Source organism: Salvia splendens, chromosome 5 (genome assembly GCF_004379255.2).
Source record: "Salvia splendens isolate huo1 chromosome 5, SspV2, whole genome shotgun sequence".
Lineage (NCBI taxonomy): Eukaryota > Viridiplantae > Streptophyta > Magnoliopsida > Lamiales > Lamiaceae > Salvia > Salvia splendens.
The window spans coordinates 7,186,056-7,213,314 of NC_056036.1; the positions used below are offsets into that span (position 1 = coordinate 7,186,056).

Sequence of the window (27,259 nt, forward strand, 5' to 3'; positions counted from 1 at the left end):
TTATCTACGATGGAGTATATAAAATTATTTTCTTTCGTTTTTTTTGTTGGAGTAAAAGAACTCCATGATTTTCTATAACCTAAAATTTTGGCTGTTCACTAAGCTTAGCTACTATTTTCAGTAACTTTATGCATCTCTATATAATTATTAGAAATTCAGCTTTAAATATGCAGCCAAAAAGAATATACAAGCAATTTGAGAAAATAGAAAAAATAAAAAATAAAAATAAAAAAATCAAAGCAACAACCATGGCGAAGACGCATGTTTTAATCATGGCCACGCTGCTGTTCGTCGGGACGATTCTTCCGTCGTCGCAGGCACAGGGATCGGGTCAGAAAACTATCGACTACGGCACTCTTCAAGGAGACAATTATTATGGACACCCGGGGCATAACCCTGCCAACTCATACGAGCTTGGTTGCACCGCTGCCGAGCACTGCCATGGGAGGCGGCGCCTGATGACGGATGAGGAGGAGGATGCCGTCGAGGCAGCGGAGCAGGGAGCTGCCAATATTAAGGACACGGTTGTCAACCTTTTTGATTGAGTTTTTCTAAATATGTAGTGTAGTAGTACATTTTCTTAGATTTGTATATTTCATCATTTTAATTAGCCATCATGGTTGATGTTTATTAAGATAGTGTATAGTATAGATTCTCTTTGCAAGTGACGTGAAATTTTCAATCAACTATGATCATAGTTTTTCATTCAATTTCAATAATGATGATATATAGTCAATAATTTGAGGTCAAACTAGCATCGTTGATAATTTTTCCTATTAATCGAAAATTTATTAGTAGTTGTAGATTTCTCATGGTTGCAGTTGCAGTTGCAGCCTAACCACAAGCAGCAGCATCAAGTATTCAAGTGCACCACCACCATTTTTCCCATTTTTAATCAATGCATATCAGTATCTATCGATGGAGTATAATTTTTCTTTTCATTTTTTTGGAAATAACTTATATTTTGGGGTGTCCACTAAGCTTAGCGATTTTCCGTATCGGTATTCCTCTCTGCTATTTTAAGTAACTTTTACATGCATCTCTACGTAAAAATAGATATTTCTTTAAATAGGTAGCCAAAAATATATAATAGCGATTTCAGAAAGTAGCAAAAATTACCCTTAATAAATAATTAAAAAAAACAGCTGCAACCATGGCTAAGACGCTTGTTTTAATCATGGCGGCGCTGTTGATTGTCGGGGCTATTCTTCCGTCGTCGCTGGCATATGGATCGGGAAATCATAAAGGTATCGACTACGGTCCTCTTGAACGAAACAATTATTATAGACGTCACCCGAAGCATGACCCTGCCAACAACTACAGCCGCGGTTGCTCCGCCATCGAGCACTGCCGTGGCGGCCCCCAACTGCCGATGGACGTCAAAAATGCCGCCGTGGGGCCACTGCAGGGAGCTGTAATTTAATTACGAAGGACAAGATTGTCGACCTTATTGATTGAGTTTTTTTAAATATGTAATGTTACTTCAATACTTATTTAAGAAATAAAAACTCATCACCCACCATATCTTTCCTAAATACTCATGGGTCTCATTTTTTTTTTTTTATCTTTTTAGATTTATTTTATGTTAATATTATAATTTATTTATTACAATTTAATTAAAATCTGAACATTTTATTTTATTGGTGGAAATTCAACATATTTACCATTCAATCAAACTTGAGTTAAAAGCCTCATCGAACATCATCCGCATGCAAGTGCACCGTCATAACTCTATCCATATCTGAGATTTACACCAACATTTTGCTATTTTTGTTTATTTAAATCCTTTTACCAAACCAATGTGGATCATATATGCAACACCCAAACCAGAACATTGTATTAATTTACCACCACACCCAAACCACAACTACTGCGACCGGCTGGCGGGTGACGGACGAGAGCGACGGACAACCTTTTGTCCGTCGGATAAGAAAGGCGCTAGTCCGTCCGCTATTGTGGGCTCCCGACGGACGAGCGGACGGACTAGCGGTTTTTTCTATTTTTTTCAAAACTGTATATATGTGGCTCGTTGCACTTCATTTTCATTTGCACCACTTGTATTAACAAGTTTCTCTCTCTACTCTCATTTCTGTTCAAGATAAATGGAGCACGCCAACGACTCTCCAGCCACGAGCGAATCGCAAACATCGATGTTTCCGTTGGAGGTGGGATGGACGGGAACGCCCCGGGATGGTGGGACTGATGCCCCAAATGGCAGGAATGATGCCCGGGTACTACAATATGTACCCTTGGGCAGGGATGGCAGGGATGTTGCCTCAAATGGCGGGCATGAGTGCGGGGATGGCGGGGGTGAGCGGGATGATGCCCCAGATGGCGGGGAAGAGCAGGATGATGGGAATGATGGGGGTGAGCGGGATGACGGGGATGATGCAGGGGCAGCCTGCCGCTGCGGGTGGTAGTAGGTTGGGGGTCCCCGAATTCCCCGAGGACAATGTCTATCGGCCCACTCTTAACTTTTTGACAGGTGCTTCCCAGACCTGTACTCCATTGGAGTCTTAGTTCACTTCTGATGAGACTTTCTCATTGGAGGAGTTGAGTATATCTCCCATTGGGGTGCCTCTCACTCAGAGTCCAACGACGGGAGGACGTCAGAGCCCTTCGAAGAAGAAGGGCAAGGGCCGCGGCAAGGGTAAAGGGGTAGCAGACGAGTCTTCGCAGACGGTGGCGGGGGACGATGAGGAGGAGGAACCGAGGATCGTTTGGAGTGGAGAGCATTGCGTCACGCTGTCCAAGGCTTGGGTTAGTGTTTGTGATGATTCCCTTGTGTCGAACAATCAGAAAATCAATAACATGTGGTCTCGCATCGCCAAAGACTACACGGTGTTTTTTCTGGATGGGAAGACAGACACGTCTGAGGAGTGTCGGAAGCAATGGGACCGAATCAGGGCCGCGGTCTCCCGATTTGCCGGCATCTACAAAAACAACAGCCGCATGATGACCAGCGGCCAGACCATGGAGGATGTGAAGACGTTATCGATGTAGCAGTTCCCAGAGAAAGGGAAGTACGCCAAGTTTAAATACTGGGACGCCTATTTGGTGCTGATGGATTCCGCCAAAATTCATGCGGGTGTTGACGCTGGCTGGCCGAAGCGACAGATGGTCAACATCGCCGGCGAGTACAGCAGCATCGCCAATTCCCACGACCTCCCCGACGATGCCGAAGAGGCTCCGACCCCTCCCTCGTTTTCCCGCCGCCGTCACCCGGTTGGGCAAAAGACGGCACAACGGATGTCTAGGGGAGGCGTCGGCGGGCCTCAGGAGATCCAATTGGCAGGTCCTAGTGTCCAGCAGAGTCCCGAGTTTGCCCACCTCGCGCATGCAGCAGCAGCAGAGCATGATAGACGTCATACAAAAGTGGAGTATGACGACTGACCCCTTACACAAGAAGATGCTCAAGGGGGTCATCGACAGTATGCGACGCGATTTGGGGCTCCCACCCCTCGGCACAGGGGGAGCCTCTGGGACTTCGATGCCGTCGGGTCTGGCCAAGGGGACGACGAGGGGTGAGGGGGGGGGCCGCGGGTGTCGAAGCTGTAGGATGTTTTTTTTTCGATGAACTATGTATTTTTTTATTAATGAATTTTTTTTTAATTATGTATGTTTTTTTTTAAGTTATATAAAATGGTTGCATTTTTCCTTATTCGTGTCGAAATTTTAATTTCATATTTGTCAATTTGTGATTTTGTTTGTTGGGATGTCCTAGTGCTTGTCCACTATTGTACAGTGGGATGGCAGTGCAGTGTGGCAAGAGGTATTTTTGGCTAGTCTTAGTGCTAGTCCGCCGGGATATCCGCCATATTGTGGATGCTCTTAGCGCTTTTCTCTCATCATCAGCTGAGGTGGGGGTGGAGATTGGTATTGGAAAAAGCGGCATTCCAAAGCAATCGCCACCACCAGCCATCGCGAGCCGAAGGCTAATGTCGAGTACTACGCACATCCCATTTGTGTCTGCACATGGGCAAGAAAATAGAGTCGAGGCTAAGATTTAACAAATTTACTGTGTATGATATGATCATCTCGAGAAATGTATTAGAGATTTTATTCTATCAAAATGCATTGGATTTCTTGTAGAATCAAACGAACGATTATTTGCTTTCCATATTTGAAGGTGACATTCTCAAAACTAATTCAACATTATTGAATTAGGACATTTTAGAATTTAAATAACAACGAAATAGATCAATATATGTTATAATAAACAAAATAATCCAAATGATTTATACAAAATATAATTTTGTGTAAACCGATTTTATCATTAAATCATAAGATATTCATTGGACAAATTTACAAAACAACAAATAAGTCATCAATAATGATATCAAATACAACTTAGAACTATATCCCAATCATCCTAACTAAAGAGGTTGAATATATACCAATTATCCGAGGACCGAAAGGGGAGACGCCTACTAGTTCTTCGGATGGAGTGCGATTTGGTGGATATCCATGTCCTTGAGCATGACGGATCGGCCACATGAATCGCACGGTGCAGTTCTTGATCCACAAATACTCTCATGTTCTGATAATCCTCTAATACGGTCTCGGGCATCAGCAGCTGACCTCCCAGCTTGAACCATGTCTCCACAAAACCGGCATGTAATGAGGCGCAATCGGCAATTCGAGGACTGGTGTTGCACACTCACATCAGTCGAGTGGGAAAAGGAAATATCTGCTACGTATATAGATTGTATCCAAAGCAGGGTTGGACAACTGTATCCTCCACCCTTTAAATTAAAGCAAAATAAACAACTTAAAGATGACTACAAAATTGTGGTGCCATGATTTTTTTCAAGATCCAACTGATCGTTGCCTTCGGATTTCTTGGAAGGGAAAAAATCGTGAATCATGGCAGTCGTCGATAAATAGTATGGCCATGCCATTATTGAAACATTTTACAAGCCATGTAAAACTAAAATCAGGTGCAAGTTGGTGAACCAAACGAAGGCATTAAATATACAGCTTCAACAAACGACAAAGCACAGTTCCATTGGTACAACACTTTCCTTCCAACCAACAGATCGGGACTTCAAGTCAGTAAGTGTGTGTGTGTGTGTGTGAGTTGTAACTCTAACACACTATACAGCTTCAACAAAAAGATAACTAAGCCATATACTAGCATTTTACATAAACATAGATAGTACAACGATTTATCTCATAAACAAGTACATGATAACAACAAACATTTTAAGTCAATTTTGGTCATATAACTCCAAGATAGATAAGTTATATACCCTATCGACTGCTATTAGAAAACTGAGCATTATTCATCGACTTGAACTAGCTAGAAACAACCCTCCATGGGCCATGTCAAATGTTCTTTGTTCTGACGAGTGATGATGGATTCAATAAAACCTCCTCTGGGACCAGGTCACACAAAACCTGTGGTCGAGGGCTAAGCAAGACACGTGACAGGTGAGAGCAAGTCTGGTGCGCCAATAAATTGTGAAGCGTCTCAGAAACAACTCGATGAAGTCGTCCCCTTGGGCCGTGAAAATCCAAGAATGGAATCCATAGCTTAATACAAAAACTGATACGCATTGTTGAAAAACAAGTCATTAGCAGGCTTCATTTAAGTTTTTGGGCTCAGATTGAGTAAAACTTCTTTATAAGCAGCATTTGCTGCTCTGCTCAGCGCTACTTCCTTCTTTGCGTGGGACGTACCTGTCCCTCTAAGTTTACCGTCGACATAAACTTTGTAAGTTCCATCTCTCGACCATAGATCCACTAGTTTCACTTCAAGCTTGTGTTGTTGGCATATCTCGTAGAGCTTCTTCACGGGGTGTTTTTCAAGCATTCTCGGGGTTATTATGGGTTGTATTAGATCGCTGGCTACCTGCACGAAACCAAAACCGCCGTTACACAGTTTTACGAGCAGCTAAATGAGTTGGTTAAAAATCACCTTACCTCCCATGTAGTATCAATTGAATAACTGCTGTCAACGTAAACAGCTCCAATAGTTGATTCAACAACATCAGCAAGCACTTTCGGGGTATGAATCAAGCCATGTGAATGTAATGGATATTTAGGAAGAGCATTGATAAATGTCTGAATCTGCAAAAGATCTAAAATAATTGAGTTTGAAAATCTAAGAAAACAAATTTTAGAGCAACATGGTTGGCAAGAAAGAAGCCAGAAGAAAAAGTTAGCAGAAAATGACCTATCTTGAAATCCCGGTTTGTAATCACCAAATTCACAGTTTCCTCATCATTCCCAACAAATATACTACTACAGTTAAACTATGTTAGCAATGTAACAAGCTGAGATTGTTGATTGGAAATGAAATTTCCCCTGTCATTGCTCTAAGACTCAGTGATTCTAACTATGCATATAGTTAAACTATGTACATTTAAAGATGGTACATCAGTATGTATGTTCAAAGATGGTGCATCAGTTCTCCTCACACGGTATCAGAACAACTACGAAATCATTCCTTAGTCCACACCAACTAGTGTATCTCAGTATAACTCCAACTATGAACAACTTGATCCTGCCTGTGTAGAATCATGTCAGACTTACATAGATTCAGTAAAATGGCTAATCACTAACGTAAAAATTGCTCATTCAATCCACAAGACAGAATTAAAGCATATGATCAAGTCACTAATACTACAATCTGAAGCTAATCAACATACCCTTTTGGTGTAGATTTTAGCGCCAAAACGGATGTATCTGTGAAAGTTACGCTGGACAGCCACCCGTGCAAGCTTCTCCGTATCAACATTGGCAGCTCGAAGTGGGGACAACAACCCCGGTGCTAGATCCGGGTACTTGGAAAACTGTTCCTTTGTTATCAAAAAATTAAGCACCGAGTCACCAATATACTCGAGCCTTTCATATGAAACGCAACCCTGCTGGTAGGATTGATGTGTAAACGCTTCGTATAGTAAGCTACGGTTATTAAATCTATATCCTATTATTCTCTCAACTTCTTTAAGATTCTGTAGTGACTTATTTTCTGCTTCAACTTGAACCAGTGATAGATCTAATTTCCTGCCATTGATGCTCTTCAGATAATTACATAAAATATTTCCTGGCAGAGAAGAAGCAATCATGCTACATTTAGATACTAAAAACACTAATAGCATCAGCATCAGAAATTTCACAAAATTTACCATTAAAATAATTCAGAAATTTCAATTAGGTTTACGAACTAGAGTACATCACAAATCAGCAAATGATAACCCAGCAGTTATTTCGAATGAATTTAAAGAGAGTGGGGGAAATCCCCAAAAAGACACAGAGAGAAAGCAGGGAACATACCGTATATACGGAGGCGCTTGGCAGGAAGAAATAGAGATTCCCACAACGAAGTCATTTCAGCTTAAACGACCAATTCCTGCTGATACTCCGCCATTCTCAATCCCGATTTCGGCCAAATGCAGTCTCAATCCCACTGGAATTCAAAAGTTCGAAACTATATGCGGCCTTCAGCACCGCGCAATGCCGCCGATGGCGACAAGGTAGATGAACGGCAGCTCATGAGTAGTGTATCAGTATACGACACCGTTTGAGCAGTTCAGCGCTAATCGTTTCATTTACTCTATATTTTACAAAATTACTTATCTATATTACACCTCTGTTCCATAGCGGTAAAGCCGTTTCTTTTCGGCACGCAATTTTAAAAAAAATATGTTAAGTTAGTAAGGTAAATGAAGAATAAAGTAGAAAATGAAAAAGGTTAAGAGATGAAGAGAAAAGAGAGAGTAAAATAAGTAAAAGAAATGAGTTGATTTTTACTAAAAAATAAAATGACTCCACTGCTATGAAACGTACTAAAATGGTAAAATGACTCCACTACTATGGAACGAATGGAGTATTAGCAAAAATTTCATCAACTTTAATCAATATTAGTGGGTTGTGGCGACAATCCAACAACATAGAGTAACAAATAGAGATGAAATATGAGCAACGGCATGAATACCCTTAAGGATCACCTATAACTTCTCTTACTATATCTCCTACTACACACACAAACATGATAAAACATAGTAATAAGTTTTTCATGTTTGTGCGTAGTACGAGATTATGTTTTCCTCCACTGCCCCACTATAGGCGGACACTTCCAATAACCCCGAAATTTTAATAACCAAATTTAATTTTAATTTTAATTCAATTATAAGTACTAAAATTTACCGGACTATACGTAATTATAAAAAACCGGCTATAAGTGAAGAAATTAAAATTAATCGCACGAGGGATCGGGCCATCTGCCACTTCCGTTGTGCTTTCCGCGCTCGCGCCGCTTTCTCCTCCTCGACCTCGTACTGCACCTCTTGGATCAGATAATTCCACGCGTCGTTCCACAAATCGTTCATTTCAATTTACAAATTCCAGTGAGAGAAAATATATATGTGAAGAGGTGGAATGATGTGAAAATAATGAGAGATGGAGGAGTGGTATTTATAGGTGTAATTTTCGAAAAAAATAAATAAATAAAGCAAATGGGGCGGACGTCCATCGCCCGTCGCCCCACTATACGTCGCCTGCAATCACCCCGGACTCGCCCCGCCCCCTCCACCATCGCCCCGTCCTCGCCCCCTTGTCGCCGACCCCTCTACCGCCCCACCCTCGCCTCCTTTTTTCTGTCCGCCCCGGGGCGGACGTCCCCCCACTATAGACCGCCCCGTCGTCGCCCCCTTTTTCCGTCCGCCCCCTTTCCCCCTATAGTGGATGCTCTTAGTGTATGGATTTCTTTTTTCTTTTTCTTCAATGTAGATAGTGAGGTTGTGTATAGATATATGTTATACATTTCCTTTTCCTTGTATATATTTTGATGTTATAAAGAATATTTTAGCTACAGATCAAATATTCAAATTGAGCGAGAGCTTAATTGCAACAATTTTCAGATTCACGTAAAGATATATACTTCTTCCTTTAAAATAAATAGAATAAATGTATTGAAATGGAAGGTTTAGTTAACAAACTGTACTTATTTCCTCCTGCCATGAGAAAATGTCTGTTAATTTGGTAGACGTATTAGAATGAAAATTTGAATTAGTTTTCATAGACGAGTATGGAGTAGTATCTATTCTCTAACATTTGAATTATTTGTTGATATAAATTTTGCAGAATTTAATTAAGAATATGTATGTGTATTTGTGTCTTGGGATTTCCAGTTTCCTACCCTGGGGTAAAAATCCATCTTTTAAACAAATGCAAATACAGTATGACAATATTTCACATTTATACCTTTCAAAGAAGTTATTATAATTAATTATCAGTATTATATGAGGCAGGAATTCATTTATGCATTTATACTTTGTCCAATCATACATTTCGAAGACTCGAACAGATCGTGAATGTAATAATTAGCACATCTCATTGTATGGGACCCATATTTAAAATAGACATTATTTTATACAACCATCTACCAAATTCATAATTACTCTAGCACACATACAAGATCTATTTGATGTCACACTAGCTGCGAAAATGCTAAAGCATGTATGCATTTGCAAATATACTAGAAATTCACTCAATAGTCAACAATATCACTTTTTTAAAGCTTTTGCAAATAACCCATATACCATTGATCACACTATATGCTATTATTGGTCTACATAGTCTAATATAGACATCATTAGTCTAATTGTCTAAAGAGCCATCTTTAGAAAAATGATAGTACTTCCCTTTTCCAAGAAAAAAAGGTTTCTTTTTTAGTATTTTTCTTTCAATCATGACTTATTAGGGCATCATTAACCCCGTCCCGGATTCAGGCCTCAAGTCCCCTCCATGTCATCATTCCCCTAAATTTGAGTCCCGGCCCACAACTGCTCTAACACGACAAGCCCCAACCCGGGCCGCAACTAATAAATGACATTATTCACAACTCTAACTTATTTTACTCGTAAAATAGAATACGTTGAGCAATTATAACACGAGAAATTCATTTTTAATACAAAAATAATAAATTATAAACTAAAAATTATAAAAAATTAGAAAATTAAAAAAAGTGCAAAAAAAATTTTAAAAATTTTAAAAAATACACATAGGATCTCGCCCCTCTCCCTCTCCATCTTCTTCCTCTCCCCCTCCCTCTTCTTCCTCTTCCAGAAATCTGCAAATCCGTGAACAGTAGCAGTCCGGCCTGTTCAAACAGGAAGCTCCATCGCCTGCCAGGCCGGGCCGCGGGACCGTCACCGAGCCGCAAATGCGGCCCCGGGACAGGCCTGGGCCGTGACTCCACCTCCTCCAATGCTTGGGACGGGCCGGGACTCGCGATTTGCGGCCCTGCCCAGCGCGTTAACGATGCTCTTATTTGACTAATCGAATAATGGAGATTCAAATGTCACCCTTTTTCCCAGGTGTTCATCAACAATACGAATATATAGATAAGATCTAAGTAAATGAGCCTAATTGGCAAAAACTTAACTTGATCAATGATCATGTATGTTTATATACATGTAAATAAAAGAATAAAGTATACTTGATGAGATTAGAGAATATATGGAAGATTTGAAATGTAACGATTAGACTAATTTGCCTTTTTTTTTGGTTTACTGAATTGTATTGACATTTTGGACAAAAAAAATAATTACATGATTGACTAAAAACCATACTTTATCAACCACTTAATTTGTATTTGTATTATTTAAAAGAACTACATTGCATAGATATTTTCAAAGTTGATTATGGATTGGCCTCACCTCCCTTTGTAGTTCTATAAAATTAGAGATAATATAAAAAAAATACTACGTACCTCATTATAACAAAATCATACTAGTATTTTATTTTATAAATCTCCCACACTTCTCACTTACAAAAATTTACACTAACATATCCATCCATCCATCAAGATATTTTTTGGCTCAGTAATGCAAGTTTTTAAAAATTGTTTAGTTTTGTAGTAAAAGAAAAACGTGAAAAAAGTTAGATTCCATATTTATAATTAGTTTTTAATGGTATATGAATTTAATGATTTAGTGGAAACAGTAAGATGAGAATGCAATATAATTTCCAAATCGAAAAAACACCATTTCTTGACATTAGCTCCAAATTACACTATATATAATCTACTAAAAATATGCTTAAAATGTGATCATTTTTTTGTTAATTTTCATAATCTAGACCAGATCCATACTTCCAAGCCTCAAGCTTCTGATTCCATTCATATCCCATTCTTGCTGGAAATCTCTTCAACAATGGCCTGCAAAAAACCTCAAAATGAATTCTCAAAACATATACTACCAGAACGAAGAAACAACTTCAAGAAAATAGTTTGGGGGAGCTAAAATCGAAAATCTCTTGCAATAAACAACAAATATAAGGTTTTTTTAAAAAATATATAAATATACAACAACAAAAAATTTAAAATCTGGTTACGGGTGCTGAAGCCCCCTAAATCTGCCCCCGGCCTATACATGCCAGCACGTCTCGGCAGAAAGAGAGCAGACTCTAGCTACGTTTCATGGAAATCGGGAGGGTTAAAAAGCCACATGTTTTTCATTACCTAATCAAAGGGTCGACGTAACAAGAGAGGAATGTGTAGGATCCAAGCATCACAAAGTGTCCCAACCAGTCAAGAAGCACTGGTATTCCAACCTACATTGCAAGAATCATAAGCACTCTGTCAACCCAAATCTCTCTCTCTCTCTCAAGAAAAATGAGATATACCTGCTCAAAAATCGATGGCAAGATTTGAGGTCGAGATAGCATCACTAGGCCTAATGTCTTAACAAGAGGGCCAAATTGTATGACATCCTGCAAAATTGTGAAGTCCAATTTTAGTAGTAGTATTTTGGGCTCGAACCAGATTGTAGAGTATAACGAGACAGACATATATACTTACTGACCTGAAGAAACGGTCTAAGCACCGGATCTCCTAGCTTCTGGTGGAGAAACACGAAGATCAATAATGTGAGACGATGAAGAACACTATTTATCAAGAAACAAAAATCAGATTAGTGTTAGCACCTCCATGCTCGCGAAATTGGCATATAGAAGCTCGTTTATGAAAGTAGGCGAAACATTGGAGTGTCTTTTCGCGGACATGGCTCTTTGAAACAGCCACGACGAGCTCAAGTTTGGCTGCAGGAACAAAAGATTTTATCAACACGAGCCGTTTTAGGTTTTCTAGGGAGAGAAGAAGTTAACTAACCATGTATGGATTTAGCAACGATAAGCTCTTGGAATCAAGAAGATCATTGTTGATTGCTTCATGTATACCTTAAACCTCAATAAAAAAAAACACATAAAAACTAGTTGATAAACAGGCATCTTAAACTACATTTTTCTAAAATACGGTGAAAATGCTGATCATTTGTTTTATCCGAAGCTGTCTAAAACCATTGTGTACATAAGAAAAATGCCGATAAATTCAGTAGCGAACAACCTGCTGATAATCTTCCGAGGTGCCTTGTCAAGCTCCCGAAGCCTCCAAACGAAACGGGGGACTGTATGCCGCTTGCATCCCCGAACTGTAGAGATCACACTCAGTCGCAAGGATTAGTTGCACCAAAAATCAATTGCAAATTCGACAGGAGAATTAAAATGTAGGCGCCAAAACCAGAAGGTGGTGTAAAATTTGTGAGGTTTAAAAGTCATGTCGGATTAGGAATTATGTGAAAACACTAGTGATTTTTGCGGCAATGAACCCCGGGGGCAATCAACGAACAACAAGCATAATTTACTGACTTTTAAACAAAAATGGCGGGTAAAAGACCTGTAGAACGCGATCAAAAGCAGCTGGCAACGGGCTGTTGGTTCAGTAAAAAATAATTAGGCAGAAAACAGCAACAAAATTAGTCAGATTCACATAGTTGTGTACTAAGGCTTGTATTTTGATAGTTTATAATCAGCTGCAGACAGTTACCTGTCACGATAAGTAGGAAAAATGCCATATATCACCCTCAAGACCTCTAGATCATCAAGAGATACATTCTGCAAAGTTCAAACAAACGAATTAAGAGAGTCGAGCTATTAAGACATAAAAGTCAGGCATCTAATTGAGAATATGAGGAGCATTACTTGATACTTTGGCATCAGTTCCCAGTAATCTTCGAGCAGTTCTTCCAGTAGGGGAGATCCGGGTTCTGGGTTGAGGTAGGTGAACATATACGTGGTTCGATCAAGAGGCCCCGAGCCAGCAGGAAACGCCTAGAAACGACTAAATATTACACAAAACAGTCAGCTAGAAAAAAAATGTTCATGTAGGAAGCTCATTTCACCTCCCAGAAATACTGTGCTACTGACTTTCCAACATTCTTCGCTGAAGCACTGCTGAATATGACATCACTCGTGGTGTTCTCTTTGATACCACGGCAACAAGAGCCGACCACTAGGCAGACGCCATCCGGTTTCCTTCCTCGTCTAATCTGTAAAACTCAAATGCATCAGAATGAAGCTTTACACAATTTTATCAACAAATGAACTTATAGCTTTATGAATTTCATTTCGGATGAATGAATAATGTTATTATATACTCTGTATTGCGAGAATGTGAGAACACTTCACTGAATTTTTAATGTATCTGCACCGTGAGAACACTAAAATAACTTTTAGGATTATCACAGTTCAGATACTCTATACGTTCAGTTGAGTTATTTTACACGTTCGGTGCAACTGGTTCTCATATTCTCATTTGAACCTTCCCCTATGTATATATAGTATGCTCAACTTGTCTAACAACAGGAGAAAAATTTCCCATTGCATCGATAATGAGACGTGAAGATAAAATCCTTCCATCCGATAGTTGTAACACCTGTGAAAAAACAGAGAAATTAGTCAGATTTTTTTCAATTTCAAGGCTTCAAATTGTAGGTATATGTATATGCTCACAGCTGCATCCTCGTAGATTGATATGTTAGATACACTGCAACCCTCCAATACGACACCACCAAGGAATTCAAACCGTTTTCTTGCGATTTCTATGAGCTTGGAAGGCCTACAAATTATATGAAAAAATATAAACTATACAAATATACGGCTTAATAGAACTGGACGGTTTCAATACATAAGGACTTCTATGTTCTTTGCATAAGAGATGCCTATGTTCACTTATGTATAAAGAGTTAAACGCAGTTAATGTAACTCATACTAAACTTACGAAATACCAAGATTGAGAATGTCATCAACCCAAATCTCGCCTTTCCCTTCGAATCCACACCTGTTCTGCCAAAGTCATAGAAACGATAGGCATCAATCACGTCATATTAAAACAAGAAACCTCTTCCCAGCGAGATGAATCCAACTTTATTCTTAGATTTCTCATGCTCATTCTAAGGAAAGTCATAGATACAAACTAACAAATGAGATGAAGCAACATACGGGATTGAAACTAGCTGCAACAACACAATCAATGTCGTCTTCTGTTAGAACACCGACTTCAGCAAGTTCCAAAAGCTCTTTTCTGGATATATTCCATTCTTGCTCTCTCTGGCCATCACAAAAGGGAAATGGTCAAGAGTTAGCTACCATTTTTGAAGCTCGTTCGTCCCTCCAAAGATCCAACGACAAAGCCAGCAGAAACCACAATACCCCTTTGAGTACACCCTTCTCGACAATCCCAACACGAAGGCTTCTAGAGCTCAAAGCAGCAGCAATGAAAACCCCCAATGTACCACCACAAACTACCACATCAAACACATCACCACACTTCTCAGGCATCTCCGATTCTCGAAACAGACCAGGAACATTGGAAACTACTTGCTGAGGTTCTTGCACAACTGAAATTCAAATTTTGGGACATTTATCCTCTCTCTTCAATTTAAAACCCTAAACTGAAATCAAGGAAACACAGGAACTATAGAAGTTGAGATATAACTCAAGTAAACCTGATGAAGCAGAGCAAATGCTAGTCCACAAATTATCCAATCTTTTTAAAGCATTGTATGAATATGCACCACCAGCACCACCAACTTCCCCACTCATTGGCAATTTCTCCATTATCCTCTAAAATTAACAAAAATAAACCCAAATTCAGATTAGGGCACTCTTCAGAAACACAAAAAGAATCAAAATTAGCCTGGTTTAAGGTGTAAATGCAATTCCCAGAATCCCCAATTACTACTACAATTGGCTTTGTGTATTGAATAATGAGAAATGAGAAGGGAACAAATTTGAAGTACATAATAAAAAAAAGATGAAAATACTTGGGTTCTTGAAGGAATAGAAGCTTGGGCTAGTAGCTGAAATCTCCCAGGTTTTGGGAGCGGAGAAGGAGCTGAAAAAGGCCAGCCTCCATTTTTCACCTGCACCACCATCATTTTCCCAGTTTGAAATCTCGGTTTTCAGCTACAAAGATTCTAGTATCTTATTTGCAGCAAAGCCATTAATGGAAATTTGGAGCTTATCACATTTACTATAAGAAAACGTGCCCAAATCTCCCCTTCTCCTTGTGGAGTGATCTCGACCTCTGGTATAGTCTATGGTAGGAAATTGATGATGACGATATAGTTTATTTACATGCAGTAATGAATTCAATTTTATACTCTTAGACCATCCACAACGTTGTTCCTATACCGTTCCTTAAACCACTATTTGAGGGCCCCACTGTACTTTTTACTTCATTCCTTAACTAAGGTACTTTTTTACTCCATTCCTTAACTAAGGAACGGAACCTGCAACCCTCCGTTCCTTAACCGTTCCTTAAATTACTATTCATTCAATTTCATTTTTTTTATTTCCAACCCAATTCAATTTAAATAAACACACTTTAATAAAAAACAAACACACTTTATTAAAAAACACACAACATTAAAAAAAAAAATCAACTTAAACTTAAAAAAAATAAAAAAAGCACACAATTAAAATCCTAAAAAAATAAAAAAAACACAAAATAAAAAACACACAATTAAACCGGATATCCGTCGCCGCCACTGCCGTAATTCCCGTCGCCGGACATTTTGTGAAGGAGATTGAAATAGAAAATTGGAGAGGAATTGATGTTGATTTAGGAAGAGTAGATGTGTAGTTGTGTGTGAAATGTAATAAATTAGGTGTATTTATAGAATAAGAAAATAAAAATAAAAATAAAAAAAATTTAAAAAAAGTTTAAAAAACGGTAATATTACAGTTAAAAAAAAATTTAAAACAAAAATCAATTTTTTTAAAAAAATTAATTATTGCGTCATCTGCTGACGTGTCCCACTCGCGGGCCGGCGAGTGGGAAGCACGCACGAAGCGGGGAGCGCCACGTCGCCCCAGCGCGTGGCGGCACAAGCCGTGCCGCGTTACGTGCCGTCGGCACCCGGCACGGAATGGGAACGGAATGGTGCGCCGCAACGCGTTCCGCGGCGAAACCGTTCCGGCGGAAAGGCACGCGGAACGCCGGCGGCACGCGTTGCGGGTGCTCTTACAACGTGAAATCTACCTCCAAAATTCTTGAAATAGGCTCATGTGAAAACTGTATTCAAGATTGGTTTAGTAGCAAAAAAAATGGACTTGAGCTGAATACAAAAAACTTAAGTATACTATAAAGTAAATTATTTTTTGACCGAGATTATTTAACTGATTAAAAAGAAAAAATAGTAGGAGTATATTATTTTGTGTTTCACAGAATAAAAAAAATATAATCTCTGTTTTGTATATTTACAGTAAATTAGTCTGACTAAATAAATGGAGTATGTCATTGTAATCCTATATTCCTATAATTGAGGAGCCCATTTTTAGCATTTATGGTCAAGATTGAAGTGATCTGCATATGAGAGAAAACTAGAGGAATTTTCTGCAACTCGAAGCTCAAATAATAGATTTCTCACCTCTTTGTGGATAAACTGCATAATTTTTCTGTAAAATGAAGTTTTTTTTAGCGTTTATAGTTTCGTGTTAATAAAAACAATCTGGGAAATGATCTCTCGTATCAAAGTTGCTTTTGAATTACTCCTAAAATGTGATATCCAATCAACACATTAATTTGGTCTATGATATATGCACAATAGAATGGTTTCCAATGCAAGATTGCATAATTACATGAACTATATTCTATTTCCATACATGTATGATATTGGTGATAGTTCGTAGTGCATCCCTTGTTTAACCCCGGTGTATGCTTTGAAAGAACAAAATAACCTCAATCCTCGTGTTTTCGTGCAGTTTCTGCACGTCACTGAATTAGCGAGTGGTTATACGATCATCAAATATGGCTAGTAGTATCATCGCTCCAATGCTAACACCCTCGTCTTTTGCCAAAAAGCACAAAGGGTTGGCTCCTAGCCCGAGGCAATACCAGCCCGCACGAGCAATGAAGGTGGAGACTTCATTGGAGGAGCTCTACTACATGAAGGTGTCAGAGGAGCGCCTGACAAGGATCTGTGTCTCAAGATGGTCTGCATGGAAGACGGGCAAGTGCACGAGTAATGAAGGTGGAGACACCATTGGAGGAGCTCTACTACATGAAGGGGTCGAGGAGCGCAAGACATGGATCGGTGTCTTGAGATGGTCTGCATGGAGGAAGGGAAAGTGCCAGCTTGCATGGGACTGGCAGGTCGACCAGCTCTTTATATCGAGGAAGGAAAAGTGAGATTGGTGCCAGAAGGGAGCAAAAGCTACACAAGCTTCGTTGCGGGTGACCTCGTTCGTTACCCGAAGTGGTTCGAAGCTGACCTCCTCCATGTTGTGATTACCTTATCTGGTTCAAACAGTGATCAAGTTTAATGGTAATATTCCTGAAACTACCCCTTTCACAAACCCAGTCGCCTTCGCTTCCAATTTCCGTCTTTGACAATGGCCGCACATTCACGACTGCGAAGGAGATGTGGCAGGAAGTTGTAGGGACAACGATCACCTAAACCCTAAATCAGTTTCACAAGTTTCTTTCGTGTTAGGGGTATTAATTGATTCGAGTTGAAGCCCAAGTCTATAAGCATGAATAGAGCTCGAGCCTTACTAAAAAACAAAAAACACAAAATACTGAGTCAGAGCTTGAGCTTGTCAATGTTCAACCAGACAAGATAAAACAAGCAATCCACCCTTACATGCCCCTCTGCAGGAACACATGGAGATTGAAAATTAGAAACACTAGATACACATCAGAAAACACAACAAATTATACGTCACAATTCCAAAATATTTTACATTTTTTGGAAAACTAGGTTTAGCGACAGGTTTCAATCAACAATTTCAATGTTTTTAAGGGAAATTGGACACGCACATAACAACAATAATGAGTAGTAGTAGTAGTAGTACTAATTTACTAATCTGCACAATAAATAGATAATGAAAACTAGGTTAGCATAAATTAGGAAAAAGCCTCAGGCCTTGTCTTATACTTTTCCCTCTCTTTGCCCTGTACAATTCCACGGTACTACAACAAATAGCGCACTACTATGCAAGAAAACTCGTACATACTCATGCACTACTCATTCACCTCTTTCTTCGCTTCGCCTCCACCTAACAATTCATTATCATCAAGGGGTTAAACATACTTATTTGAACAAGTATTTTGTGTCACAAAATAGAAACAAAATCATCCCTCGTCCTCGCAGCTACTGCACAGAGGAAACGAAGTAAAAAGAGTTCCAAACTTTATCTTAATCCCACTAAGAGTGTGTGTGTGTGTGTGTGTGTGTGTGTGTGTGATGTGTGTATATCTAATACACGAGTATAGTGTGATTCACCTGAACACAAAAGTTTGATAAACACGATTTTTGTTTCTCCTATTACCATCTTCTCAAGAGAAGCCATCATTTTTAACAGCCATGGACCAAAATTTCTGGGTAGAGACATCTACTGCTACAGGTAAGAAGAAAAATGAACTCAAAGAGAAGAAAACGTCTTCACCTTTGTCTCAGCAGCTGGCAATACAGGAAATGAGTTCAAAGACCTTTTGGTATCATCGTCGGATGAACAATCCAAGCACATGAACTGATCCAGCTTCTTTGCCTCTTCAATAGTCATGCCCATACAAGAAGGATGAAACCTTCAATCAGAAAGAAGCATCAGAAACATATCCTCCAAAGGGATGTAAGGAAATGACGTCCACATGAAAATAATCTTCAGTCCAACACCACACAAGTTCTAAGTTGGCTGAAGAAAGAGAAAACATCAAATAGTATGAAAAACGTGTGTCATGAGAATCAGAAAGTACTCACCAATTTGGCTCTCTTTAGTCTACAATATACCTACTACTAACTAACCAGAATTAGCATTATTAAAAATAAAATCGCTCAAACCACACATCTGTAGTGATATCTCAGTAAATATTTCTGATTTTTTCTAGCATGAGATCTTTGCCTCTGATGGTAGAAAATATACCAAAATTTTCCAAACTGGACTGCCTTTCCCCGAGTACAGGCATGTTCCTCTCTGTTGTAAACTCAAAATATTTCTTGAATAGGGGAAAAGACATAACAATATACCCAGGGAAGAAGCCCATTAATGGTTTAGACACAGAGGATTCATGGACTAAGGAGGTCATCTGGATGATCTTTTATGGAAAAACACCCTTTTTTTTCGATTCTCTCTTTATAAATGTAAAATTAGTGAAATACAGCTAGTTGGACTAGTCAAAGTGGCAAACATGATGAACCTCGACTTGGCTGCATAAATGGATAGTTATGAATTTGCGAGGGAGGGGGAAGAGTTGAAAATTCCGAATTTGTGAAGAAGACAAATTATTCTCAGAGACCCTCATATACACAGACGAATATTATATTATAAGAAAAATAACTGTAGGATATATATCATACCAGTCTTTACATCCTTCACATTGCACCATGAGATCGTCTGGATTATAAGGCATCTCACACTTGCAATATCTTGAGAAACAAAGTCCACAAATAAATAAACAAATAAACAAATAGAATAAAAAATAACTGATCATCAAAGCTTTAATAGCTAAGACTCACACAGCAACACGGTCGGGAGTGAAGCTTCCAGTAGCAGCCTTATACTCAAATCTGCAAAAGTAATCGTCCGTTCCCACATTCTCTAGTTTGGTGTAGTTCTTAAACGTATGCACAATGCACTTTCCTTCAATGGTGTGAGCACTTTGTACATCATAGTGGTCCGACAAGAATAGCTCCTTGGAACTGTGGAACTGCCTCCGACCTCCAATTGATTCCTCGGGGCGGTAGTACCACCTCACCCGCACTTTCATGTTACTCCTGTGGTCAGCCTCAATCTTTTCGACTCGTGCCACATATGGTGGCCTGTCCGAATCAGGAGGTCTCATCAACACACAATCTCCAGCTGACAAACACCAGTTTATTTCAGTTCACATCAACTAAACTATACTAAATGAATGTATCAAGGCACAGCATATATAAGCCATCAAGTTCAAAATTTCAAAACTAGACTTAAAGTGGCCGAGGTGGATGAAAACACGCATATTTAAAACTAAAACAGTTCAAGCAGCACATATCCTAGGACAATAAAACAAGTTAGAAACAGCACCAAAACCTTGTTTCCGTTCGAATTGGGATCATTCAGCTGCCAGGTTACACGTGTACAAACAACGGGCTCCAAACCAAGTTAAAATGACAGCATTTAGGCATTTCAAACTTGCAAGTAACCAAGCAGAAATCGGATAAAGAAGCATAAAACGACAGCAAACAGCTGCCCGGTGACACGTGTACAAATCAACGGGCTTCAAAACAAGTTAAAAAACGACAGCACTTAGGCATTTGAAACTTGCAAATAACCAACCAGAAACCTGATAACGAAGCTTAAAACAGAGTTGTTTAACCAAAGCTAGTTAACGAAATCATAAACAAAATCCAAATTCTAATCAACCTCAAACAAACATTCCCTGGCTTCAGGAATAGAAAAAAAAAACCATTTATATTAACACAAAACATGAGCCACAAACATTAAAACAAACAGCCGCAAAAACACGGCTCAAACCCCCACATTTGATACCTCAACATACAAAAAGTACAAAATCATGTTAATTAACCACCAACACGACGATTTAAAACACAAGAGAAATAAAAACGAATCAAAAATAGAGCAAAGTGGATGGAAATGGGAATACGTCTAACAACTTTGTTGGTGCCTTTTATAGTGTAGGAATCAACGTCTTTTTTCCCCGGCTTCGTCTTCGCCATCGCGATCGAAGGAAGTGCAGTAGATACTGGGTCCAATTTTGAGCTGGGAAGTGAGAAACAGAAACCCTAATTGCAGGGTTGAAGAGAGAAATTCAGTGGGTCGGGTGAAATTTTGTCGGACGACAAGGGTTCAGTCCTGCCCGCGGGCAGCTTTGCCTAAACTGATCAATGGATCTTTCAATTTAACTCTACCACTTCAAATGATAAATGTTCTTTTTCTATATTAGGCTCATTTTACTAAAAAAATTTAATAAATCAATGACATGAGTATTTTTCTAAAAAATTTAACATATTATTGTTATTTATCAAGAGTAAATCTTCAAAATATACAGCATATTCAAGGTTAAATGTTCATAGTGCAATTATATAGATTTTTTTCACCTATTAAACTCTTTTTTCATACCAACATCAAAACTATTTTTGGTGGACGAAAGTAGTATTTGTATTTTGCTAAAACAAATATTGAAACTATAAAGCAAATAAACTTTAATTTAATTTTAGGCTATAATAACTCTTCTAACATTTTTTTGGTGTTGTACTTAAGATTATTTTTCGATTTATACTTAGACCTCACAGGTGATTATTTGAACATATTGATGTCTGATTTGCTAAAAATAATTTAAAAATAAATAACGGTCTATTCTTAAAAAATAAATCCCCAATTTCGTGGTGCAGCTACACCAGCGTAGGAAAGTGTTTTAAAAATCGGACCGGACTGGTCGGTTTGACCAGTTCGGCTGCGGATCGGTGCTGTATCCGGTCCGATTCAGTGATAAAAACCGTTGTCTAGTTAGACCGTTTTGAGCCGGAAAAACCGGCCGGTTGAACCATTTTAGGAGAATTTTTGGTTTGAAAATGGCTATTTCTCTTTCGTAGACCCTTGCCCTCACTGCTCTCTTGCACACAACAATCCAACTCGAAGTTTAGAACACATTTTCCTAATCTAATCTCCAGGGCTGAAGATGGCTGGAGATGTTTCTGAAAATGAGGAATTGTTTAGAAATAGGTTTAAGGAGGAAGATTGAGGAGAACTAGTGAATGCGGCGGAATTGTGTTAAGAATTAGAGCCTGACATTCAAGAACAGAGAAATGGAGGAGGAGGCGGCGGCGTTGTTTAGATTTTAGAATTAGGGTTAAGAGAGAAAGAGTGGAGTAGAGTCACTAGACTGCCAAATAAAATGAATCTCACGACTCCCTACATTATTAAATCTAAACATAAAATATTCTATAAAATAAATAAACCATTCAACTTCCACAAAATCACTTGACTACCTTATCATTTATTCCTAATTATTATGCATATTATATATATATATATATACCTATAATAAATATTAATATTTATTAATTTAAGTATACCGGTTCGACCAGTAATTCAATCGGTTGGACTAGTTAAACTGTGAACCAATAGCTTCACCGGTTCAGTCACCGGACCGGTTTTTAAAACATTGTTTTTGATGCTGTCCGCTCCCAGCTCGTTAATTACTTATTCTATTCTTCTCACACACTCACAATCACTGCACACACAAACACAACACAGTAATGAGCTTCGGCAGCGACGGCGGCGGCGATCTTGAGGCTGTTCCGCCACTGCAACTGTCATCATCTGATTCCTACTCTCATGTATCTTACAGGTTTTACTCTCTTTCCCACCCATCGTCTTCATCAATTCCTTTCCTTTTCATATTTTCTGCTCATTCACATAGTATATAAATGTATTCTGTAGTTTTACATGAAGGCCATGAATTAAAAGTTGTAAAGAGGAGTATGTTTTAGAGCTGTTTTAGCTACATGGACTAAAGATATTTGTGATATTTTGTCTTACTTTGATTTCAAAAACTAAAGTTGTAAACTTAGTTTGAATTAATACAAGTAAGAGGAGTATGTAATGAAATTCTCTATATAGATTATCAGATGAAGGGAAGCCATGCTATAATTTTCAATTGATATGTAGAAAGAGTTGACCAAAGTCATATATGACCAAAAACGTTGAGTTTGTGATGAAAATGAATTCAAATGGTCATATATGTATATGTTCTCGTTGAATATAGTACTATATAAAATTAATTTCTTGAAAGCAATTTTAATTAATATTGATGTTGATGATCCAGTTCTCATGCTCAATCCTAGTTCGTTAATTGTTAATTCCCTTTTTTTTTTGTTCTTGTGGCAGTTGTGGCTCGTGTGGGTACGAACTGAACCTCAGCTCTTGCAACCGCAACATACCAATGATCAATTCAGAGTACGGCAAGTCGATGAAACGAGGGGTCATATCCTTCTTCTCCGTTGATGAGAGCCGATTCACGCAGATAAACAAGCACCGATGGCTACCCTACTTCCCTTCGTGGAGGCTATTTCAACGACAAACCAAGCTGTTATGTAGGGGTTGCCGGAGCTACATTGGCACAGCGTGGAATGTGGAGGATGGCATTTCGACCTCTCCGTATCAACTGGTAAAGCAAGGCTCAATGACTTGGGATGGGATCTCTGCTCGTATGATGTACGAGATCAAGATACGTTCTCTGAGACCCGTGGCATTTACTCTTAAGTGATGAATTGGACTCAAAATTTGAAGAATTCCATGATCAAACAAGCTCAACTGTTCAATTGGTTGATTAAGTAAGTATCAAAAAGGTTTTGTAACCTCTGCTTTTCCCAATCAACAACCAAATACAGATGCAGATGTAGCTTCTATTTTATCCAATTCAGACTGTCTAAATATGTACTACTAGTAGTATATTATACTAACAAAGTTGTGTAGCAAACATTTTATGCATCACATGGGAAGTGTAGAAGATCCAAATATGCAAAGAAGAAGTCCCAAATAAAACTGAAACCAGTGGGAATATAGAGGGCTAATCAAGATGTAGAGTAATTGGTTTTCAACAAAATATAAGACTTCATTAGTTTCTTAAACCATAGTCATGGCAATATAATATACCCAAATAATTACCGGCTATAGTTTCTGGATCACGACTGAATTTGCAATTCCGGTTTCTTCTATAGTCTGGTCCAGATCAATGAGCTGTTTGGGAGGGAAGCCCATGGATTGCAGCTGATAAGTCCTTGGTCCATCAGGCCGCGATGCATCAATGAAGCCTCGGATATCTCTGATCGTGTGGTGGTTGTTGAAGCGTGAAACCATGCGTGTCCCATCTGCTAGCCTCAGCTGGATAGACGTGGAAGGCTGCGCCTGATCAACAACCAGACCGGGGGATGGTGTGGGAGCAGCAGTCAGCACAGTATGAATGCTGCTCGCTTCCATTGGCGCAGCTGTGTCACTGGTGCCACCTAGAGTTCTTCCAACTCCTTGGAAGGGAAGACTCTTTTTTGGTGGCTCCTGCATTTCAAAAGCATGAGCAACTCTAAGAAAACGAAAGTCTGCAATATTGAAGTAGTTGCAGGTAAAATGACACTGGTATTAGATCGTTAGAAGTGAGCATAAACCTTGTAGTCTTCCTCCCTCCTTGTAAGATTAGCATGAACAGCATTCCTCTTATCTGCCGGTGCAAGCTCCCTTGGGCACTCGGACTTTGCAACGCTCTGCATCACGATATATATTTACAAATACCACCATGGTTTCGTTAGGAAGCTAACAAAGAAAAGTGTCAATGAACTAGTGCTAAAACGACACAAGGAATCCTAAGCCTAACATATACGAGAATATAATACAACTGAATATTTCTGGTGATCAACTGATCATCAAAAGAAAGTAGAAACAATCTTCAAGCAGAGGCTGATGATAAATATGGCATCTTAATCAAGAAAAATGCCAAAGTTTTGACCTGGATTTTAAGGCATAATAGCTACTAGAAAAAAACAGAAATCAAGTTTCTTTTGAAGCTATAAACAGATTGTGAATCATATCAAGATTAATTAACTTGGAGCAATGCCACGATATGGTATCTCAATGAAGAAAATACGAATACCAAACTTTTGAGATGGATTTAAAAGCATATTAGCTACTAGAGAATTAAAAGAAATTAAGTTTCTTTGGAAGCTAGAAACAGAGTGTGACGTGACCACATCAAGATTAATCGATCTAGTTCGGAGCTAATAACAAAACACGATAAAACCACTCATCTCATCCAATGATCCATACAGCCTTGGCATTACTAGCCATCACAAGAAGGTTACGATGAGCATGACAACAGTTTCTACAAACAAATTTTTTGGATCAAATGAACAAAAAGTGCAACAATATACCTCTAAGAATGAGGCGTTTGCAGGGTCATCAAACCTTCTCAGAGGCCCATCATCAATTGTGAATCCATTTCTCCAAAAAGTGATGTTGTGAGTAACAACACTTTGAGGCAGGCTAGGCTCAGGGGTAGCAGACGAAACCTCCCCGGAGAGTAGTCTTCCCGTCCCAGCAAAGCTTCTTGAGCTCGAAGAAGGCAAGATATGTTCAGCTGCTGCTTCTACACCTCCTGACTGTCTTGCTTGATTGAATATGGCATCCACATCATTCGGCTTAGGTGGACCACGAACAAGCATTCCACTAATTGCAAACAATAGCATTAGCTAAATCGAACAGAGTAGTATTTTTTTTCTTCATTACATAACAAGCTTGGGTTTGATCGTAATCGAATTTATAGACACAATTTATTCACTACATAATGATCTAGTATTTGATCAGTAAAATTGTAAACTAGATAGCAAATAATCACATGGCTAGGGTATGATCATGATAGTAATAGAGCTTATCATGCATAACAAAATTTCTTTACTGCAAAATGAAACTGGTTGATCATTTAAATTGTAAACTACGACATGACAAATACCATATGAAAATTAAGCTAAACTCATCGCAAGGAGTAATATTTTACCTCTTTTCTCCGCCAGTGTAGTATTCCTGAGGATCAAAATCAGGATCACTATCAGACTCCTCATTTGTAGGATTCTTATTGAGATCAGCGAGAGTCCTAATTCGGCCGCCAGCGCCACCGCCTCCACGCCTCGCGCCTCCAGCAGCGGAACCACTAACTCCAGCGCCACTTTTAGCGGCGGAGCGGAGACTGTACGGTCGGGAAGCAGGCGGCGGAGATGGGGATCGCGACCGGGAAGGAGACGGTGACAGCGACTCCGAAGGTGAATAATGAGAATTCGACTGCGCAGCCGGGGAAGCCGGACCGGCTGCGTAAGGCTCGATGGGGTTGGCGTCGTCTAGGTAGGTGGAGACCGCGGCGTCCGTATCGAAATTGTGCGATTCGAGGAAAAATAGGGCTTCGGATTTGGAAGGGCAGGCGGTGATCTCGCAGAAGGTGTTGATTAGGGAAATATGAGGGTGGCCGTCGAGAGTTGCATCTCCGGCGAATTCCGGCGACTGATTCGCCATTGTTGGAGCGCTCTTTTTTTGCTTGATTCTTTTCTTGTTGAGGAATTTTTGGTTCGGATTTATATGGACTGTAACTGTCAGTAGCTGCGAGTTGGAATTTTAACTTTTTTAACTCCTGGGGTAAAATTGGAGAAAATACATTTAACCTAAATTTCGAAGTCAAATGTGACGTCATTTTACTTATAAGTGTGTGTATATTGTGTTTTTTGAGAATAGTCAAAAGAGAATTGCAATTATTTGTCCTTATATTTTCTTTTCAAAATAAAATTCTAGATAAATAGTACCCCCGCTGGTCACAAGTGGACTCCTAATCGCGAACGAATCAAATGACTAATTAGAACTCTTAATCACGGAGTATTTTAATTTCTAATTTCTTTTATTAAAAAATAGTACGGTATATTAAAGTTAAATTGGTTATGTCATTATATCAATATAATGATATACGAAAACTATTATGACATGTTTTAAAAAAAAATACTATATGAACATGATACAAAATTATCAAATTTCATAAAATAATTTTGTTGTGTAAGTAATGGTTATTAACTGAATACTAATCCAATAATTTTTATATTCTATCTTAATATATAGTGCTATGTACACATAAATTGTGCCCGAGTGTAGTCGACTTGCGTAGGGAGTAATCTTTCTTAAAGATTCTAATTGGCTAGATAATTAAATCAATCCAATGTCTAACTATTGTAATTGCTTCAAAGATTAAACAACGACAATAGGATTTGGTTCGATTTTATCCAAATCGTATTCACCCCTATGAATATCCCATAAGTTTTTTTGAGTATGTTATATATATGAAGTCAGAAACAATAATACAAGAGATGGTTGTTTAAAGAAGGCACAGTATCATGATTGTTACTTTGTATGACCAAAATTATTAGCGCAACCATAACTAGAATGA

The 27,259-nt window shown here is 38.8% G+C and overlaps 5 protein-coding genes across 5 annotated transcripts; 1 reads left to right on the forward strand and 4 right to left on the reverse strand.

The window, feature by feature from the left end:
• Nucleotides 1–5,105: 5,105 nt before the first annotated feature.
• Nucleotides 5,106–7,538, reverse strand: LOC121805486 (ribonuclease 3-like protein 3). Its single transcript, XM_042205358.1, has 5 exons — nt 7,282–7,538; nt 6,654–7,051; nt 5,926–6,072; nt 5,683–5,854; nt 5,106–5,548 (listed from the first exon to the last, which is right to left on the reverse strand). Exons 1-5 carry the CDS (start codon nt 7,334–7,336, stop codon nt 5,364–5,366), a joined length of 957 nt encoding a protein of 318 aa, XP_042061292.1. The 5' UTR covers nt 7,337–7,538; the 3' UTR covers nt 5,106–5,363.
• A 3,420-nt stretch (nt 7,539–10,958) lies between these two features.
• Nucleotides 10,959–15,396, reverse strand: LOC121805198. The gene is made up of 18 exons (XM_042204988.1): nt 15,111–15,396; nt 14,793–14,910; nt 14,497–14,684; nt 14,287–14,394; nt 14,066–14,130; nt 13,798–13,903; nt 13,637–13,720; nt 13,188–13,334; nt 12,988–13,116; nt 12,833–12,900; nt 12,683–12,716; nt 12,353–12,437; nt 12,119–12,186; nt 11,935–12,048; nt 11,814–11,849; nt 11,635–11,721; nt 11,471–11,562; nt 10,959–11,167 (listed from the first exon to the last, which is right to left on the reverse strand). Exons 1-18 carry the CDS (start codon nt 15,222–15,224, stop codon nt 11,071–11,073), a joined length of 1,740 nt encoding a protein of 579 aa, XP_042060922.1. The 5' UTR covers nt 15,225–15,396; the 3' UTR covers nt 10,959–11,070.
• A 2,589-nt stretch (nt 15,397–17,985) lies between these two features.
• LOC121803342 (chromatin remodeling protein EBS-like) lies at nt 17,986–21,176 on the reverse strand. The gene is made up of 5 exons (XM_042203022.1): nt 20,933–21,176; nt 19,806–20,148; nt 19,647–19,715; nt 18,739–18,877; nt 17,986–18,348 (listed from the first exon to the last, which is right to left on the reverse strand). The coding sequence occupies exons 1-5, from the start codon at nt 21,003–21,005 to the stop codon at nt 18,322–18,324; spliced, it is 651 nt and encodes a 216-aa protein (XP_042058956.1). The 5' UTR covers nt 21,006–21,176; the 3' UTR covers nt 17,986–18,321.
• Nucleotides 21,177–22,547: 1,371 nt separating this feature from the next.
• On the forward strand, nt 22,548–23,557 carry LOC121803708 (uncharacterized protein At4g08330, chloroplastic-like). The gene is made up of 2 exons (XM_042203337.1): nt 22,548–22,639; nt 23,179–23,557. The coding sequence occupies exons 1-2, from the start codon at nt 22,548–22,550 to the stop codon at nt 23,555–23,557; spliced, it is 471 nt and encodes a 156-aa protein (XP_042059271.1).
• Nucleotides 23,558–23,830: 273 nt separating this feature from the next.
• LOC121805187 (plant UBX domain-containing protein 4-like) lies at nt 23,831–26,383 on the reverse strand. The gene is made up of 4 exons (XM_042204977.1): nt 25,835–26,383; nt 25,212–25,506; nt 24,453–24,548; nt 23,831–24,345 (listed from the first exon to the last, which is right to left on the reverse strand). The coding sequence occupies exons 1-4, from the start codon at nt 26,341–26,343 to the stop codon at nt 23,962–23,964; spliced, it is 1,284 nt and encodes a 427-aa protein (XP_042060911.1). The 5' UTR covers nt 26,344–26,383; the 3' UTR covers nt 23,831–23,961.
• Between the last annotated feature and the right edge of the window lie 876 nt (nt 26,384–27,259).

What these genes read in the sequence shown, in the direction of transcription:
- LOC121805486 (XM_042205358.1), bottom strand. Translation starts at nt 7,336, where the DNA reads ATGACTTCGTTGTGGGAATCTCTATTTCTTCCTGCCAAGCGCCTCCGT. An exon ending in CAAGCGCCTCCGTATATACG is followed by an intron (nt 7,052 to 7,281) that starts GTATGTTCCCTG and finishes CTTCTCTGCCAG; the next exon opens with GAAATATTTTATGTAATTAT. An exon ending in CTAAAATCTACACCAAAAGG is followed by an intron (nt 6,073 to 6,653) that starts GTATGTTGATTA and finishes GATCTTTTGCAG; the next exon opens with ATTCAGACATTTATCAATGC.
- LOC121805198 (XM_042204988.1), bottom strand. Translation starts at nt 15,224, where the DNA reads ATGATGGTGGTGCAGGTGAAAAATGGAGGCTGGCCTTTTTCAGCTCCT. An exon ending in TAGCACAGTATTTCTGGGAG is followed by an intron (nt 13,117 to 13,187) that starts GTGAAATGAGCT and finishes AGTCGTTTCTAG; the next exon opens with GCGTTTCCTGCTGGCTCGGG. An exon ending in TGCTTAGACCGTTTCTTCAG is followed by an intron (nt 11,722 to 11,813) that starts GTCAGTAAGTAT and finishes ACAATTTTGCAG; the next exon opens with GATGTCATACAATTTGGCCC.
- LOC121803342 (XM_042203022.1), bottom strand. Translation starts at nt 21,005, where the DNA reads ATGGCGAAGACGAAGCCGGGGAAAAAAGACGTTGATTCCTACACTATA. An exon ending in ACTCCCGACCGTGTTGCTGT is followed by an intron (nt 19,716 to 19,805) that starts GTGAGTCTTAGC and finishes TTGTTTCTCAAG; the next exon opens with ATATTGCAAGTGTGAGATGC. An exon ending in TGTGAAGGATGTAAAGACTG is followed by an intron (nt 18,878 to 19,646) that starts GTATGATATATA and finishes TTCTGATTGAAG; the next exon opens with GTTTCATCCTTCTTGTATGG.
- LOC121803708 (XM_042203337.1), top strand. Translation starts at nt 22,548, where the DNA reads ATGAGCTTCGGCAGCGACGGCGGCGGCGATCTTGAGGCTGTTCCGCCA. An exon ending in TACTCTCATGTATCTTACAG is followed by an intron (nt 22,640 to 23,178) that starts GTTTTACTCTCT and finishes TTCTTGTGGCAG; the next exon opens with TTGTGGCTCGTGTGGGTACG.
- LOC121805187 (XM_042204977.1), bottom strand. Translation starts at nt 26,343, where the DNA reads ATGGCGAATCAGTCGCCGGAATTCGCCGGAGATGCAACTCTCGACGGC. An exon ending in CAAACGCCTCATTCTTAGAG is followed by an intron (nt 24,549 to 25,211) that starts GTATATTGTTGC and finishes ATCGTGATGCAG; the next exon opens with AGCGTTGCAAAGTCCGAGTG. An exon ending in GGAGGGAGGAAGACTACAAG is followed by an intron (nt 24,346 to 24,452) that starts GTTTATGCTCAC and finishes TTTGAAATGCAG; the next exon opens with GAGCCACCAAAAAAGAGTCT.